At 40.8% G+C, this 17371-nt stretch overlaps 1 protein-coding gene across 3 annotated transcripts; it reads left to right on the plus strand.

The window, feature by feature from the left end:
- The first annotated feature begins 286 nt into the window (after positions 1–286).
- On the plus strand, positions 287–16758 carry LOC135255316 (BCL2/adenovirus E1B 19 kDa protein-interacting protein 2-like). Of its 3 annotated transcripts, XM_064336327.1 has the most exons (12): positions 287–1406; positions 5155–5250; positions 6021–6100; positions 6842–7027; positions 8960–9142; positions 10854–10956; positions 12166–12297; positions 12626–12712; positions 13061–13159; positions 13496–13531; positions 15012–15062; positions 16421–16758. In XM_064336327.1, exons 1-11 carry the CDS (start codon positions 1048–1050, stop codon positions 15049–15051), a joined length of 1401 nt encoding a protein of 466 aa, XP_064192397.1. In that variant the 5' UTR covers positions 287–1047; the 3' UTR covers positions 15052–15062; positions 16421–16758. The 3 variants fall into 3 exon arrangements, with proteins under 3 accessions (XP_064192397.1, XP_064192398.1, XP_064192396.1); XM_064336326.1 differs by lacking the exon at positions 15012–15062 and having other exon boundaries at positions 288–1406; XM_064336328.1 differs by lacking the exons at positions 13496–13531; positions 15012–15062.
- Positions 16759–17371: the final 613 nt, after the last annotated feature.

The raw sequence follows: 17371 nt of genomic DNA on the forward strand, positions 1-17371 counted from the left end.
CAGAACAGAATCACTCAGAAGCCCATTAGTTAGTGCGTGTTTTGTTTATTTGTTTGTTTGGTGCCTGTGTCCCTCATAGTTTTGGAAGCAATACACAAAATTGTGACAGGAAGAGAGAGCGGACCTATTTTTGAGTTATTATGGGTTTCTTTTTGAAAGACTAGAGGAAACGTATGCTTTGTGTCAGTAATTTGACTTTTTTTTACACAGAAAACTTTTTTTGTTGAGACACTGCATGATCATTCTTCCCCTCTCCAATGAACAGTAGATGGCGATAAAAGGAATACAGATTAGTGCAGTAAATCGTGGAAGGAGAAAGGAAAGAAGTGAGGTAACGGTGGCTGAATAACGGGCTGTTTAGACAGATTGAAGCATTTGCTCCTTGTGCCTGGAAGCCTCAAACAGTACAGGAAAGGGCAGGCCAAAGACAGCAGCCGACAGCCGAGCAGAGGTTCATCATGGACGGGAAGATTCGAAAGCATACATAGTTAGCTGGGAATTGTAACTGCATGTGACAATAACATTTTGGAACTTCTGTGGTTAATATGTATCCGGACTTGCTGGTTTCTAACGATAATTTGCTTGCTGGGTAGTCTGCAATCCATCTTTGGAGCAAAAACTGTACAGCAGGAAGGAAATCAGGGTCGTTAGCTAGCTAGCAAGCAAGCTTAGCCTGCTTCAAGAGCTGGGTTGCTGGGCCACGAAACAATCTTCTTAACAAGATATCAAACTGGATGAATAAGTAGAAGTAGCAAGCCAGGTTATTATACGGTAGCGGGAATAAGTACCGACGTGCTTACATTTTTTATAATGTGTAACATTTTTCTTGTAGGTTAGCTGGCTTTTAAAAATAAAGCTTCACTCCATTTTGTTATGCAAGGAGGTTTTGCAAGGTGGCCAACGTGTTAGTTTGCTGGTTGGTTAGTTAGCTAGCGAGTGGCTGCGAAATCAGCTGCTTGCTTTCGGGCTTGTTTCTGGTGTGGAAGACTATTAAAAAGGACCTGAAGCTAACAGTTACTCTGTCGAATTTAGAAGACGCCTTTGGCCATGGCAACAGAAGTGGTTGAAACCGAAACGGAGCTGGGATACAACGTTAACGTTACAAGTGATATGGATTTAAACAAAAGTAATCCCGAACCAGACACACCCAGGATATTTGAGAACCTGGAGAACGGGCCCACGGAAACTTTGACTTCGGAAGAAGAAGAACCTGAAATCATACGAAAAAAGACGGAGCCTTTGTCGGAGAGTGCTGGGGACACATTATTGCAGAGTCCAACCAATGCAGGTGATCCACTACAGAAAACGACAGCGCTAGACAGCGGAGAAAAACCAGAGGAGACGCGGGTGCGAAGCTCGAGTCCAGTCGGGCTCTCCCAGCCGTCCCCACCGGGAGACAGTGGAAGGTGAGTGGCACCTTTGGTTTGCTTGGTGTCTTACAGCTCGCTGGCTAAATATTGCCGGGCCTGTGCATTGTATCCAGGTTAAATCAAACAGCTGTTGGGTGGAATGTTCTTGTTATTTCGATAACTGACGTTAGCTAACCTTACCTGACATTCAAATGATGTTGTGGTTACGGGAGGGGTTTTCAAACTCTGTCCTGGGATATTCTGGGTATGTTGGTTTTAGTTGCAAACCCAGTCACAATCCTTGAAAGCAAGCTTTTAATTGTTCTCAGTTCAACACTTTTTTTGTCTATCTCATGATTTTTTCTCTCATTTCATATGATGTCTAAAATAGGCCTACCTGTGTAACATGCGATGAAGCATCGTCTCAGTCCCAGGACTTCTCAGGCATGTCAACTAACGTATGGCCATGCTGTCATTATTGAACGTGGCACATTATTTTTATTTTTTGTTTTAATCATAGACTGACTGGTAAAAAAAACTAAAAAAAAAAAAAAAACATTAAATAACTGAATTCAACAAGTGCATTTGGTCAAGTGATTAAGCCTTCATCAGATTCTCCCCAGGACTGGATTTTAAAACCATTTAATGTAGGGAACACTAAATTACAGCTCTGAGGCACGCATGAACTAGTCGTGGTGTTGCTGTAGTTTCACGTGTTGTTCTCTGCCATATTCTGGGTTTTTGTTAGGCAATGTTAACCCCAATGATTGTGCTAATAAATAAAAGTGACTCAAATGTTCTGATAGTAAATCTACACGTCTACACAGCTTGGGTTTCTTTTGGGATGTATTTGAAAGCAGCACTATTCTTCCAATAAAGCAGTAGGCCTACTTTGTACTGTCATGCTCATACTTAATATCTGAATATCACAGTAGTTACTGCTAGTATTTTCACTGCAGCCATGAACCCCCCCCCCCCCCCCAAATTTTGTGATGCTACTAAAGAAAAATTAATGAATTAACAGGCTGTTCCACCCACATGTGGACATATCATCTCAAAGTGACTCCCAGAGAATGCCTGTTTGCTTAAAAAATGAGTGTTTTAAGCTTGGAAAATCCACAGAATGGAGCGTTTTTCATACTTTAGCTGAAGTCTTTTATAATCGTGTCCCTCGGTGGTTGGGGTGAGCTAGAGGCCTAAGAGGATTTGAGAAACTCCACAGGCAGCAGCCTTTACAGTGGACTAATATGTTCCAAATAGACCTACATGTTTTCATTATTTAAATGATAACAGCAGCCAGAATTCTCCTTCTGGGCCCTGGATTTCCACCCCCTCTTCTTTCTATATCAGAAATATTTTTGCCAACTATTAGAGTGTTACCAAGAGAAAATAACATTTGCACAGCAGGAGATTGTGACCTAACCACATGAGCAGGTACACACTGAGTGCATGGTACATCCTTGACTCCTTGTCACGTTATTTCACTGAGTTGTGCTAACCGTAAAAGTTGTGCTTTAATTAGTGGGCTGTTTTATCAAGGTAGTTTGTTGAGGTTGTGCAATCAGGATTACTGGTTGGCACAAGCTTTGACAAAAAGCCTGTCATACTTTTGTTGGTGGAAGACTGAATGACATTTGTAAATGAGAATTTGTTCTCAATCACTTTTACCTGGTTAAATAAAGGTTAAATTAAAATGAAATTAAATCTGCGAAAATAAGCAGACTTACTTGTGGTCCTAGTCATGGACGTACTGATTCTGAGCAATAGTAACGCATAAATATCACTCCAATGTTTAAAACAAATATTTTACAAAGAAACATTCCCTTATCCTATCACCTTTATTAAATTTATATCTATCATGGAATTTTATACATCATTTTACACTTTCTTTCCTCTACCAGCTTTCTTGTGTTTTTCCTTTATTCTTTAATCTCCTCATCTCCATTAACCATCAGGGTTCCCCTTCTGGGTTTTTGTCATTGCCTTCTATGCTCTAAAGATCTGACTGGATTTGAATGTTGAAGGGAATACCCACCCCACAGAAGTGGTGGACAAGTCTGGTTAGATTAACTTCTAAAAGCAACCTTTACCCAAATTTGGCAGGTAGCCTAGGTCTCAACTTCAAGCCCTTTTTTGAGTTTTAGGTCCTAGATATTTGCAAAGAGAGTTTGCAAAAGCCGGATTTCAGTGGAAACACAAGTCAGAGGTTTCTCATTGCAAAATTATCTAGGTCAAGAAATTTTACTCGCTCAGAAAATAAATTCCTCCTAATCTGTTGGTAGACTGTGTTCTAGGAAAGAGGTTTTAGCATTTGACTGCAATTAAAGAGAACTAGGCCAGCAGTGTGGACTTGTGCTTAGAGCCCCAGACTCCTAAACAGTGAACTGCACATTCAAATCAGAGTTGTGACGCTGCTTGTGTCACTCTGAGAAAGGTACTGTAATCCACTTAATATCCAACTGTGGATAATATGTCAAAACGGTAGCTTTGCCAAAAATGCAGGATACAGTGTCAAACAGTAAAAGGAATTTCTGTAATGTCCACACTTTTCCTCCTTCTCTTACAGTGGCTGTTTTATGTCATAGAATGAAATTTGAGGTGGAAACTCGCAATTTACTCATTGTGAAATTGCATTTATTGCAGAAAGCACAGTGCAAACTTTGTGTAACTAATGTGTCTGGAAGTGAATATTATTGTAGTTTTCAAGATTAGTGCTTTGAAGGGCTCTGCACTGTAGCAAAATAGAGGGCCTGCTGAAGATGGTGGGTGTGTAAGGTGATTTTCCTTCTCATCCAGTGTAGGAATGACAGGCATATCTAAGCCTTTATTCCCTGCTTCTCCCCGTTGTTCATTAAAGGTGAAAGGCAATCCCTTTGTCTAAATGTGCACTAGGGGCCAGATTTACTAAAGGAATGTGATTGTTTTTCCAATGCAAAAGGCAGTTGCTGCAAGGTTGTGATAGCTACAGTATGTTGGATTTAGGCTACTAAACAGTCACAATGGGACAAATTTGCTATTATGATGTCATTTGCAGGGATTACATCACTCTGCAACTTTTTATTGATACATCGTTAAATGTGTACATGCATTTGTTTACCTGTAGTGAATGCACTAAAACAGGGTGGTGATTATGTAAAATAGGCCAATTAAGTATTCCGTCTAATTTAATAAAGCATACATTAATTGCAACTCCTCTCTTTGCATGAGAATTTTAGAACTCCTGAAAGCAGGCGGTAATTTGTCTGTGCTGATATAGCCTATATAGCTCACACACAGGATGCCAGGGAAGAGTGTCGGGCTGCAGCAACACACCTTGTGGGCTGCATGGGGTGGAGGTAACCGAATGCATCCTCTGATGCTTAACACTCTGGAAAGGAGACAGGATTTGAAATGTGTTTCATGCATGTTTCTACTAATCACTTCTCTCTTATTTTCTGGTATAGTATGAAATTGTATTTGTTTTATTGAAAAGAAACAAGACTCCTCAAAGTCATCAGCTAACAGTTAGTTGGCTATAAAAAAGCAGTTCTGAATTTGAACAATTGAAAGAAATGTACTGCGTGTGACAAAGTGATGTCTCATGTTTTCAAAAAAAGAAAAGAAAAGAAACTTACAAAGGAACTTTACTTCAATGGGAGGAAGTGGGCTGTGCAGTCCAGAACTAACCATACAGAAGTCAAAGTTGGGAAGGTTTTTTTTTTCTCCCCAGACCTGCTTTGCATTGGCTTAGAAGCTACAATCTCCCACTGAATAAATTATACTTCATACAGTGCCTGTTTGAAACTGTCTTTTCGTTTGGTTACAGCTTGGAGTGTCAGGAGTCGGTGGATACCACAGAGGCATGTCTGAGGCTTGAGGGGGTGGAGCTTAAGGAGGAGTGGCAAGATGAGGACTTTCCCGGGTAATCATTACATACTGTGTGTATGACGGCTAGATTAAAACTAAAAATCTGGTCATTTGGTGGAATGGTTGTACCCTATAAATGTTTGATGAGTAAAATTCTGAATATTTGGTAGATATCTGAAACAGTCTGAGTGGCATGATGTTGATTACATTTGTGTTTGAGTATAAATGAAGAAGTGAAAGAAGGGGTATTACCTCTCCATTTTTATCCTGTCTGACAATAGAACCATTTCTGATAAAAGTAAATGGACAAAAAGAAAGGCAATCTGTGAATTCCAGTGTAAATCAACCCCTTGAGATTATTTCTAGTGCTGCTAGCTGAGAAGTAGCTTCTTATTACACTAAGCACACTTAAATACAGTAAGTTGTGTGATGACACTGCAGACTAAAGTAGATTGGCATTCTCAGACTGTATAGCTTCTAATTACATTCTTTACTAAGCAGGTGCACTTATACAGAGAATCTTGCATAGCTTGCATATTGCTTATGTAACGTTTATGCAGACATTCATTCCATAGAGGGCCAGCTGGTGACTGTGAGGTCATGAACCTTGCCCACCTTCAATAACTTGCATACATTCAACATTTCATGAAACATTATCTTTCAATTCAACATGCTCTTTTGCATTGATGCAACATTCACACAGCTCAAGTTTCCTGAATAAATCTGGGCCAAATCCATTCCCCAAGGGTTCACCTGTCTTGTCACGCCCATGATTTGAACCTACAACCTTCTGTTTACGTTCTTTTTTATTGCTTGTGTTCATAGACCACTGCCTGAGGAAGAGGAGGAGGACCTGCAGCTGGAACCGGAGCTTTTTATTGGCACACCCACGGAAGTCAAACCAGGTAAGTCCTCACAAGACCTTTCTTTCAAGTGGTAGCTTTATGGTTGACGGTGCCACTGTGCGCTTACTACAATTCAAAATTATGGGTTCCCACTGTCTTTTTGAATGCCCTTTAAAAATGATTTTGTCAAAATATAAAAATAAAGTTTATTTCAAAAACAAAAATGCCTATAAAAGAATCGGTGATAAATACAGTTTTTACAGTGAGAAATATGCTGTCTTTTGTACTTGATGCCATTATCAGTTCTGCTAATGTCAGCACACAGATGTTACCTCAGTGATTTCCTCTTCATGTGAATAATACATATACAAGTTATATTTTCAAATTTTTGTTGATCCTTAAACATATTTGAAACATCAAGGAAATTTTTTAAAATCAGTTTTTAGTGGAAACCGTTATTTTGGGCTGTGCATACTACCACATTGCAATGGCTGGTCTTTCAGAACTTTCCAAATATTTAATTCCCCCCTCATTGTCATGTAAGGAATTTGGTATATATTTGGTTTATATTATTTATTTTTATTTTTGCAATATTTAGCCATTCTCACTGCTTGTCTTTATATTTAGCTGAAGTGTATCCTATCTTTTGATAATTCACGTGTGTTTTCAACCACTATTAAAAGCAGAGGCTCTTTAATATTTGGATTTTAAACACAGTTCTTGACCTCATTACAGAAGGACCTTTGATAATGCAGTGTGAAAATGGTCTTTTTTAGAATGAACATTTTTTTCTTCTTTCAGGGACTCCGCCTTATGGATTAAACAGTGACAGCAAAGCCAAGAAAAAGCTGGAGGCCCCGGACATCAGCTTGACTCTGGACCGCACCGGAAGCTCAGTTCTGTCCGATGAGCTGGAGGAGAGCACTGAAATGGATCTGGAAGATATAGATACTCCGTCTGAAAACAGCAACGAGTTTGACTGGGAAGGTAGGTCTCTTGGATTGTGGAGCTTCCAAAGACTGCTCTTGGCTAGCTCTGCTAGCTCTGCGTTGCATTTGAAGTTGCATGAACTAACTGGAGTTCCTTTTTGTTGAGAAATTCTCCTGAAAGAATAATGTTACAGTAGTTTCCTCCTTTCTGGTCTTATTTCTGACTCATTTTCATTGTTAAGCATATATCTCCTCTTTCAGAAATCCAATTGCAAGTAAAATTAGAAATTTTTTATCTCAGCCAGGGCAGGAGTGCACTTATAGTCACCGTCTATGTGATTGACGGCAGCCATTTTGTGCCATTACCCTGGGGAGAGGAGTTTGTTTTCTTGCCCTGGGGAATAGCCAGACTGAGAGACTGTCATTCAGCCAGGACATTGTGCCCCAGGTTAAATGTGAAGTGAACTGCGTAGTGTAATGGCAAGTTGTTTTAAAAGGTGTTTTGTCTCTATTTCCATTTCTGTTTTCTGCTCACTCACCTGGAAGGATTGTTTCCTTGCGTTATTTGGAAACAGGCCAGTAGCGCCGTCGTGTTTCTCTGCTCCATGTGGTAAGGTCTTCAAGACGGAACCTCTAATTGTCTCGCAACCAAAAGTGACCAAATCTAAAAAAAAAAAAAAGTGATTTCATTTATTCTTTCATTTTGCCTTATGCCCGTCATCATCAGCGGTGCAAACAAATTTGGGTGCCTGGGTATTTCTTCTATTGTTTGTCCATGGATTAATTTGTTATTTTTTACTTTAAATCCTGCTTCTTTTTGCATGTTGCTTTGTTCTTAATTGAGATCCAGTTTCAGCCATTATGGGCTTTTTTGTTACTGTTGTTAATCAGACGTATACCTGCACATGCATCATACTTACATTTGTTATGCCTGTTTGTTGTAGTTGATTTCAGATGTGCTTTAAAACGTTTGTACTGCAGTCAGTGCTTGTGGACAGAAGTACTATGCTGTAACCCATACCTGGCCGTAGCCACGCCCAGGGATGGCAGCCCCTCCCCCCCTCCTTAGATCACTAGCAGGCTCACGTGATCCGCCTACATCAGCTGCTTCAATTCCACTGTCTTCAGTGGGGATATTCACTAAATAATACGGTGGATGTTATTATATATTAAATAAGAACTTGGCTCTCATATTTTATTGTAGTACCCCTTGTTTTCAGTCTTAAGTGCCCCCCCCCCCTCCCTTCCACTCACAAAAAGTAGCACTAGAGACCCTGGCATGAGCAGCCATAGCGTAATAAATGATGAAACAGAGCAGTACTTTTATAGGATGTTTTACATATAAGTGCCTTCTGAGTAATGAGGTAAGTGCAGGCACTAAAGGTTGGAAATAGGCTGCGTTTGTCATTGGATGATACTGCATGTGAAAAGAACAGAATGATCCCTTGCATGCTTTGTGCTGCAATCAAATTTTGATTACGTGTCCTGGTGGATAACTGAAGAGTTTGTTTAATCAGGGAGGGCTGGAAAATAAAGTGTTCTGTTCACATTGTAGTCCTCTGTCATAATGACATCACCTCACTCCAGTGGTGGAGAGATTATGATGACTGCTCTGCCCTCTGTAAAGACCAGTGAAGTGGAGCAGTAATTAAGCATGGACATATGGCCACAGGTGTGATCAGTGGGATCAGTTTTGATGCAGTAGGCCTCCTGGACTGTTCTGTGAGCCTTTAGAGTAAATGAATGAATGAAAGAAAGAAGGATGGAAAGAAAAACTTTCCAGCAGTCCGTTCTGCATCAGTGTAATTACAGATGTCTTATTCAATCATGGCTTTCACCCGCCTTCCTCCTGGCGGCACAGCCGAATGTCTCTCAGTGATTCAGTGAGACCCTGGAATCCTCAGATCACTTCAGGCCACAGGTAAAATTAGAGCTGGGCGATTGAGAAAGCGCAGAGCTGTAACATTCCCCGTTTCGCTTCTCTCCTCAGACGACCTCCCGAAGCCCAAAGCCACGGAGCTGCTGCAGAAGGGGGTGGAGACGGTCCAGGAGTACTCCAGCGCGGAGGAGAGGGAGGAGGGCCGCCGATGGAGGGTCTTCAGGATCGGCGAGCAGGAGCACAGGGTGGACATGAAGGCCATCGAACCCTACAAACGGGTCATCAGCCACGGAGGTCAGTCGCGGCCTCGGCCGCTCACTCTAAAATGCCCGCGGGGTTTCCTCTTTGAGAGCGGGTTTGTGTCATTGGCTAACTGGTACTGCCAATCTGCAGCAGTGACTCAGTCGCTAGGGTGGGGTGGTGTAAGACAACTGCAGCATCGGCGCCCCCTAGCTCCTCACCAAGTACACACTTCAGGTGCTGCTAAAACAGAGACAGGCCCCACTTCCAATGAGCGCTCGTTCTCCTGCAGTCCGCCATGTGGCCTGTGTTGTGGAAAGCGATTACCGGCCTGTGGCCGAGCGCATTGGTGGAGTGATTCAGCTGCTAGACTCCCTGCATGGGTGCCCGACGGCTTAGTAGTGATGCGACAGAAAACCAACTGGAATTCAGAGATGGGAGAAAGAGTGAAATGGGGGAGAGAGAATGCGCTCAGCTGCAGCTGTTGTACGGGTCGTTTAGCCACTCGTGCTGGGCTGAGTGCAATTAATGGCCATGGTAACTGAATTATAAGCTTCTGAGGAGAGTCGTGGCTATGCCCTGAATAAGCGTGACAGTGAAAGAACCAAAGTGCGTCATATGGTGTAGTGTGTACTTTTATTAAAAGCTACAATTATCATAGTGAGAAACCAAAAGATATTTGCTCCTTCTTCGAGACTCTCCCTTCTGAAAGCCTTAACCAATCAGCGATGTTTCTGGTAATAGGTCACTTCTATGGTAATAAGTGGATGTTGTCTTCATTCACTGATTTTCCTCCCCACTTTGAAACTGCCCAAATTTATTAAGTGTGTGTGTTTGTATGCATATACACTTCTACAAGCATTCTTCAGCAGGACCAGGATCACCATCTGTTTCACTCAATCAGTGAGATACTGAGAGAGCGAGACACTCACTTTGGCTGCCAGCTGTTTTCTAAGGCCTGTTTAGCCTTATGAATATGCATATGATTGCTGCTTTCATTGAGACTGGATGGAGTTTAATGGGTGAAAGCCCCAGCAGCCTTGTGGCATTATGGTCTCTTGCCCATTAAAGTATGTCACGGTTACTTTCCTGTGATGTGATACGCGTTTACTCCTCTCATTCTCTTGGCACACGGTTCTATCTCTCATTAGGCTCTGAACAGGTTGTGCTGCTGCAGTCCAAGTATAAAAAGCCATGGAAGACTGCAGACAGCCATCCATCCCATTTTCTGTACTGTGGGCTGATTGGCCCAGTCCTCTTCCAAAGTTGTTTTGTGGACTATATTTTGCATATGTTTTGTATTGGCTAAGCATGTTATCAGCTTCACTTTGGTTTGCTTTGTTATAGTTTCAGGTAAATATATGGGAAAATTGTGGGCCAAACTTTTTGTTGGGGGAGGCTGGGATTCTTCAAACTTTATTTATCTTTGCCGATAGTATTTTATAAGGAAAACTACTCTTGCACTGTGCTCATGTTTGAAATGGTTTTCCACTCTGGGGTGTCCGATTGGAATTGGTTCACTTTACTATATTTCCGCTAAAGGCTAATTCTGTAGTTATTGTAATGTAGAGGATTTTAAGCTGACAGCTGTGTTTCAAAGCCTTCCCTGGAGCAGCCTTGACATAGATTCAGAATGCCTCATGGTTATGTTTCTACATTCTGTTTGGAAGGCCATATGTCACTTTACTGTATGTCTTAATTTCACTTTGCCACTTAGCAGGAAACTCATTTTTCATGCTGTATTAACTATTGTCATTTTTTCCAGGTTACTATGGAGATGGTTTGAATGCCCTCATTGTGTTTGCTGTGTGCTTCATGCCTGAAAGCAATCAACCAAACTACAGATACATCATGGACAATCTATTCAAGTGAGAAAGCGTTTTATATTTTTGGCTGCAATTTAGCAACCCTAGCTAGTGAATGGGTACTTTTCAGTTCAGGTTTCTTTTTTGATTATGAGAACAGGTTTTGGCTTGTCATCACTGTCTATCAAGCCTGATCTTGCACACCCAAAGAGTCTCAGCTTCAACATGACCTGACAAGCTGTTTAGCATATTAACAAGTCTAACAAATACATCCAGATATTAGTGCAAAACTTGTCTTTAATGGATTTTCATCTCTACTCCCTTCTTCTGATGACCGAACTCAAATTGACAATGGCCCCGTCTTTTAATCCCTTTTAAAATTGCAAGCAAAAAAACTCCAAGCAAAATCCCCCTTAATCTCCTTTTGCCGAGTCGAATGAGGTGAATTTTTTGGCTGAAGGGAAACTTCAGCCATTATCGACAGCAAACAGCTTTTCACTATTGTCTCCATGTTCGTTTACACTTAAACAGAGGGGTTGCAGCTGCTGGGTGGCTCGTCTTTCTAAAGCACTGTTCTAGGGTATGTATGGGCCCCATGGCCTAGTGCTGAAGCTGGGCAGTGCCAGCTGTGGCTGGAAGCCCCACCAGGCGATTCACAGTTAGCTCTGGCATTGCCCAGGGATGGGAGGGTATAAGTTGACCGGATTTAGCATGCCTCATCACACACCAGTGACCCTCAAGGGTCGATGGGGCACCTGTGAGTCTACCTGTTCAGCTGCACACAAAGTGTCTCACTCCTTCCCATGTCTGTGCAAGCCCAGCCTGCTGTCTGAAGAAGCGACGCCTTACATCACAAGCTTTGGAGAAGCTCATGCTCGTCTACACCTTCCCAATTTGATGGCAGACCTTGAGGCAGTGTGCGCTGATAGAACAATTGGGTATTCAAAAATGGAGAGAAAAGGGAGGGGGGAATTTTTTTGTTTACACTGGTAGTGTCCCCGCTCAGCTCCCAGGTATGCATTTAGATGGGCACATAACTGCATAAAGTTTTGGTTATTATAGCCGCCGAACCACAAAATTCCTGTCATCATAAATTTTATGCTAATTACCAAACTAGTTTGGTTTCAATTCCTTTAATTTTTTCAAGAGCTTGTGTAGACTGTGTCGTTGTGTAGTCAGATCCTTTGAATACAAGGATTTTATGTTGAGATGCTTTTGGACTTAAAGGAGTCAGCTGTTTTTCAAATGGCCATTCTCTTTTCCGCTTTGCAGGTATGTGATTGGGACACTGGAGCTACTGGTGGCTGAGAACTACATGATCGTATACCTGAACGGGGCTACATCGCGCAGGAAGATGCCCAGTGTTGGCTGGCTCAGGAAGTGCTATCAACAGATTGACCGCAGGTGAGGACACGCAGCTGGATAGCATTGGATCAGGCTCACCAATGCTGAATAGCTTGCCAACAGTTGAAATTACACAGTAGAATTTCCAAAAGAGAATAGTTCCCTTTTAAATAAGTTCTCCTCACATTTTTAGAATGTCTGAATTCTTAGAATGTCAGTACTTCATTTATGACTCATTTACCAAGTGATTTTATTTAACCTCACAGTATGACAGTATGAGTAAATTAAGGGAAGAGGAAGTTCCTGAACTTTAGTCGTTAGTAGATCCAGGTTGTCCTCGTGCAGAGAATCACAGTGATCCTCAGACCATAATGAATACTGCTGATAGGTTACGGAAGAATCTGAAGGCTTTGATCATTGTCCATCCCTCCTGGTTCATCCGCACAGTTCTTGCCATCACAAGGCCCTTCATAAGGTAATGTGTTTGCAGTGACATTTACAGTTCATGATTCTGACCATTTAATCAGAGTTGGTCTGTATAGTAATTGGATGTAATTACTGTAAACTATCTCCCAAGTTCCACCATAATTCAAATCACTAGTTACACCAGTAGATACTGATCACTTTTTCAACAAACTGTAATATAGGCATCTAAGTTTTTGTTTGCATCTCAGTCTTGACAAAATTCAGGAATCCATATAGATGCTCACAGAGAGTTGACTTGGTGGAAGTACAGGGCAGTATCAGTGGTTCTGTATGATTTTGTTACTTATTATGAGCCCTAAAATATAATTGATCCAAGGCTTTTCTTTTTTCCTTATAGTTCAAAGTTTAGCCAAAAAATCAAATACGTGTTCAACCTGACAGACCTTGCTGAGCTCGTCCCAATGGAGTATGTGTCCATACCGGAGTGCATCAAACAGTGAGTGCTTCGGACTGTCTCTACACACAGTGTCCATTCGGACTGTCTCACTTTGGCCTCTATATGTTCTGTTTTCCATTGCCTGTGAAGAACATTTTCGAATGAGGCTATATGGTACATATGGTATTTAAGGTTTTAAGCCACCAGATGTGTGTTGAGCCTATTTTTCCCTGTATTCATCTAGTTTTAAAGTGACCGCAAGCTACTGTATTCACTGTATCATAGCTTGGATATGGTGCCCTAAATACTTTTGACTCAATTGTTCTGACAGATGTTTGTTTACTGCATAACCAACATTTCCTTTATTTGCTAACCTCTTCTCCTTGCCCTTCAAAGGTATGATGAAGAAAAAAATAGGAAAAAGCGTAAAAGGTATTTGCACTCATACTTCAGGGGTTAAGCCTGTGGACATTTTTTCTCGGCCTTGCACAGAACTAACAATTAATTTATTGGTTTGCTTTGCGGAATGTCACTGAAAAGTCAGTTGCACCCCTTGGGGTGATATATCTGAGGTAAAACCTGAGCCAATTTATTCCAGAGTCAATCACTGTCTTAACCTTCATAATGAGTGAAACATCCTATGCTCCAACAGACAGAAGTATTATTGTAATCCTCTGAACTGTTGATTTCTGCTTGAAACCTTTAAAGTTCTGAATTTAACAAGCATTGAACAGCTCTGAATTCATTAGATAAAAATAACTAGACAATCATTAACCTTTGTTTGAATGTCATTTCATATATTTACTATAATGGAATGTTATTTATGAAATGTATGAAATTCTAAGGTACTTCCGATGTAATGGTTTATTAAAAAAATAATGGTGTCTAAAACCCATTTGAGTGAAGTGACCCTTCAAGTTGGTTCTTTAATACCAACATGATATGCCATTGGGGTTCAACTTCTGTCCATAATAGGCCCTTTTTGTGCTACATTAGTGCCTCAGTCCCAAAGCTAACCAATACATAGATTTTTCTAGTAACTGAAGTGTGCTTCATGTGAAATTTTCTCAAGTTCAATGAAAACCTTATCTGCTGCTAATTTAGTTGATTTTTCTGAAAACAAATCAACTGTAATGTATTTAAGAGTCTGTTTATAACTTCCTAGACTATGCATTTTGTACAATGTGTTTCGTTGATCCACTAGGATGGATGTTCTTTTGTTGCATATAAATTCTGTAAAACGTGTCGATGATTTTTGAAATCTGAAATGGATATTCTGTCATCATTTGCCTTCAATTTGAAGTTTTGATTAGCCAATTGAATAAACTTTGCTTTCTTTGTTACTTAATACTAATTAAATATTTGCAAGATGTCCGGGCTCCTTATAATCTATGTATTCCAAATGGGACATCTTTTTTTCATCAATCAGTTCCTTTTTAAGCAAGCCGCACCTAGGGATTGCAGGCATGTTAGCATTCTCTGTTAATGATTGAAGAATTGCTGTTTGCATTGACAACCTAAAAGAAAGATCACAAGCAGTGTGATAAATATGCTCAGAATAATGTGCACTGTGTTTGTAAGAGAGAGGAGAAAAATCAGAAATCGATGCAGAGAAGTCTATTCCATGCAAGAATGGATTCTCTGGATTGGTCATGAAGGTTCTGTCTGGTGTTGGTTCTGCTTTAACCAAGGGTGGAGGGAATTATTCTAAGTGGTCCTTGGGAACTTTGTAATGTGTTGTTTCAAACATCAGTATCACCTAATCATGGGAATTTGAGTCTTTTCTACACAGCAGGTTTTTGTTTGCCTTCACTGCTGCTTGCATGCTTGACACCCTTGGCCTACTGCAGAAAGAGGGAACTGTAACTGTGAATGTTCACTGGTCTGCTACTGCTGTGCTTGTCTACTGCAGAGGGCTTTGTGTGGATGGCCCTTTCCTAGCACATTTATAAAGAACTGGCAGGTAAAGCAAAAATTACAGATGGCTTGTGTGCCCCTAACATATTATGAACGGACATTTGCTGTGGACAAATTGCTTCTCCTTTCAACACGGAAGTGCAACTGTGTTTTGTATTTGGGCTGAATCTTTCAATCATTTTGCTTTTAACCTGTTGTGCAGTGGAGACAGCCATTTTCAACAGCCTGGAATTTGTTGATGGGTGTGGCTAATGATGTGGGTGAATTTTGGTTTGGCCATGGTTCAATAATAAGTGTCATCAAGTAAATGGCAATTATGTAATTGTAAGCAGGGTAAAATTATACCCACACTCCTCTACCCCACCCATACACAAATGATGAAATTGTTCATTTAGATTAGGTGCCTCGTCCAAGAGCACTGCAGTCCTGTCCTGCATTATTCTGGATTTGAACCCACAGCTTTTGTATTATAGACTCAGTAATCTTTTGTACAGTAAATCTGTGCCATATTTACTATACAAAATGGAGTTTCTCCAAAATGGAGAGGAGTTCCTTATGCAAGTCATAGTAACTCCATAGTAACTCCAGTTCAGCCAGTCTGCCAAGCTTACACAAGCTTAACTGAATAACTGCTGTCAGATTTTTTATTTGGTAATTCCCAAAGAAGTAATATCATATTGTCCCTTCCTCTGATTAATTTAAGAGCTTCAGTCTTATATTTTAGAAAGATACTAGCGACTGTCTCTGTCATTTTACAGGAAACAACACGATTGTCAATTCAAGGATGAAGTTTGGCACACAAATCAAGTGTTCAATATTGGGTAGTCATCATCCAGTCAAGAGTTTTAATTGAACTAATTTAACTATTTGAACTACTGAGAATTAATTGAACTATTTGAGAGGGAAGAAATGGTTAAAGTGTGTCATTGTAAGCACCAGTGTGCCTTGAAAGTTGATTCATAAATACTGTGTCACTCAAAACACTATTTTGACCACAACTAGGCGTGCTCAGATCTGATAGCGTTCTGAGTTTCCTGTCTGAGTGAGTGAACGGCTCCTCAAAGGCAGTTGTAGCACCTTGGTTTTGGCACTGTGCCTCTTGTTTTTGGCTGCCACTGAAGAGTCCTAGAAACTCTGTGAGTCATTCAGACTGAAGTAGGCGGTACACTTCGAATAAGCTTCTCACCCAAGGTAAACACAGTACCTTTTTACATTCCATAGCATAGCACAAAAGACACAGCTAAAGACAGCAGTCCGAGTCAGTCGCATCCTCAAAATTGCTTTATTTTCTCTGACAACAAACCACAGTTAAACAGTTTCTGTCAAAGTCCTGGCATTTAATTATTTGAACATTGAAGAGCTCCCGCCCATAAACAGTGAATGGACTATTGTTGTACTCTGCAGGATTGATCGGGATATGTGCGGAAAAGTGGAGATAGCTACCGCAGCTGTGCCAGAGTGAGAGAAGACTTCCCCACCCCTCACTGGAAACGAGGAAGACTAAAGAATGTGTAGAACCACTGCAGCTTTTATTACTTTACAGCACGTTTGTCTCACTGCCTGTGGACTGTAGATGCAAGTGCTCAAGAAAGTGCTTTCCTTGATATGTTATGGTTACATGTTACACGGTGGAAACCCTTGCTGTGTCAGTTATGCCAAACACTCGATGTGCATTTGACAATCACAGTGCAGTGATTCATGCACTGTAATAATCTTTTATCAAGCCAAACTGATTTTTTTTTTTTTAAAGAAAGTTGTAGTTACTGTTTGTACTGTGCATATATTTAAGGCACTATGTTTGTTTGTGGGTGATGCATGTTTGTTATAGCATTTTAAATGTATATTTATATTCCGAAAGTGATAAAGGACAGAGATTAATATATTTTTATGTTTTTAAGATTTCAGCCTAATTTGTTGGTCTGCAGAGCCACAGAAGGTGTGGTCTGTATCATATCACTTTTTGTGGCTGGGTTCAGCTAAAGTGCACTGGAACCCTGCATGAAAACTCCACATCGTGTCTTCTACTTGCCTGTCTGTAGAGAAAGTGAAACAAAAGCCGCGTTTCCACCGCAGGAACTATACCCCGGAACTAGGAACCTTTCGAGGAACTCAGTGCGTTTCCACCGCAGGAACTAGGGTCTAAATTTAGTTCTGGGGGCTTTGTTTTACCCCCCAAAACGTTCCTGCTCGGGGGGTAGTACTTTCCGAAAGTACAGGAACCTTTTGGGTGGAGCTTGCAGCGCTGAACATTTCTGATTGGTCGAGTACTCGTAGCATTTGTGTTGTATTTATTTTCCGCCATTACCCGCCATGTTTGAAAATATGCAGCGGCAAACCAATTTATTTTCATAATAA

Source organism: Anguilla rostrata, chromosome 5 (assembly GCF_018555375.3).
Source record: "Anguilla rostrata isolate EN2019 chromosome 5, ASM1855537v3, whole genome shotgun sequence".
NCBI lineage: Eukaryota > Metazoa > Chordata > Actinopteri > Anguilliformes > Anguillidae > Anguilla > Anguilla rostrata.

Bases quoted from the DNA above. Each gene is read 5' to 3' on its own strand.
- LOC135255316 (XM_064336326.1), top strand. From the start codon at position 1,048: ATGGCAACAGAAGTGGTTGAAACCGAAACGGAGCTGGGATACAACGTT. The intron at 7,028-8,959 runs GTAGGTCTCTTG...TTCTCTCCTCAG, and splicing joins CAACGAGTTTGACTGGGAAG to ACGACCTCCCGAAGCCCAAA. The intron at 12,298-12,625 runs GTGAGGACACGC...TACTGCTGATAG, and splicing joins TATCAACAGATTGACCGCAG to GTTACGGAAGAATCTGAAGG.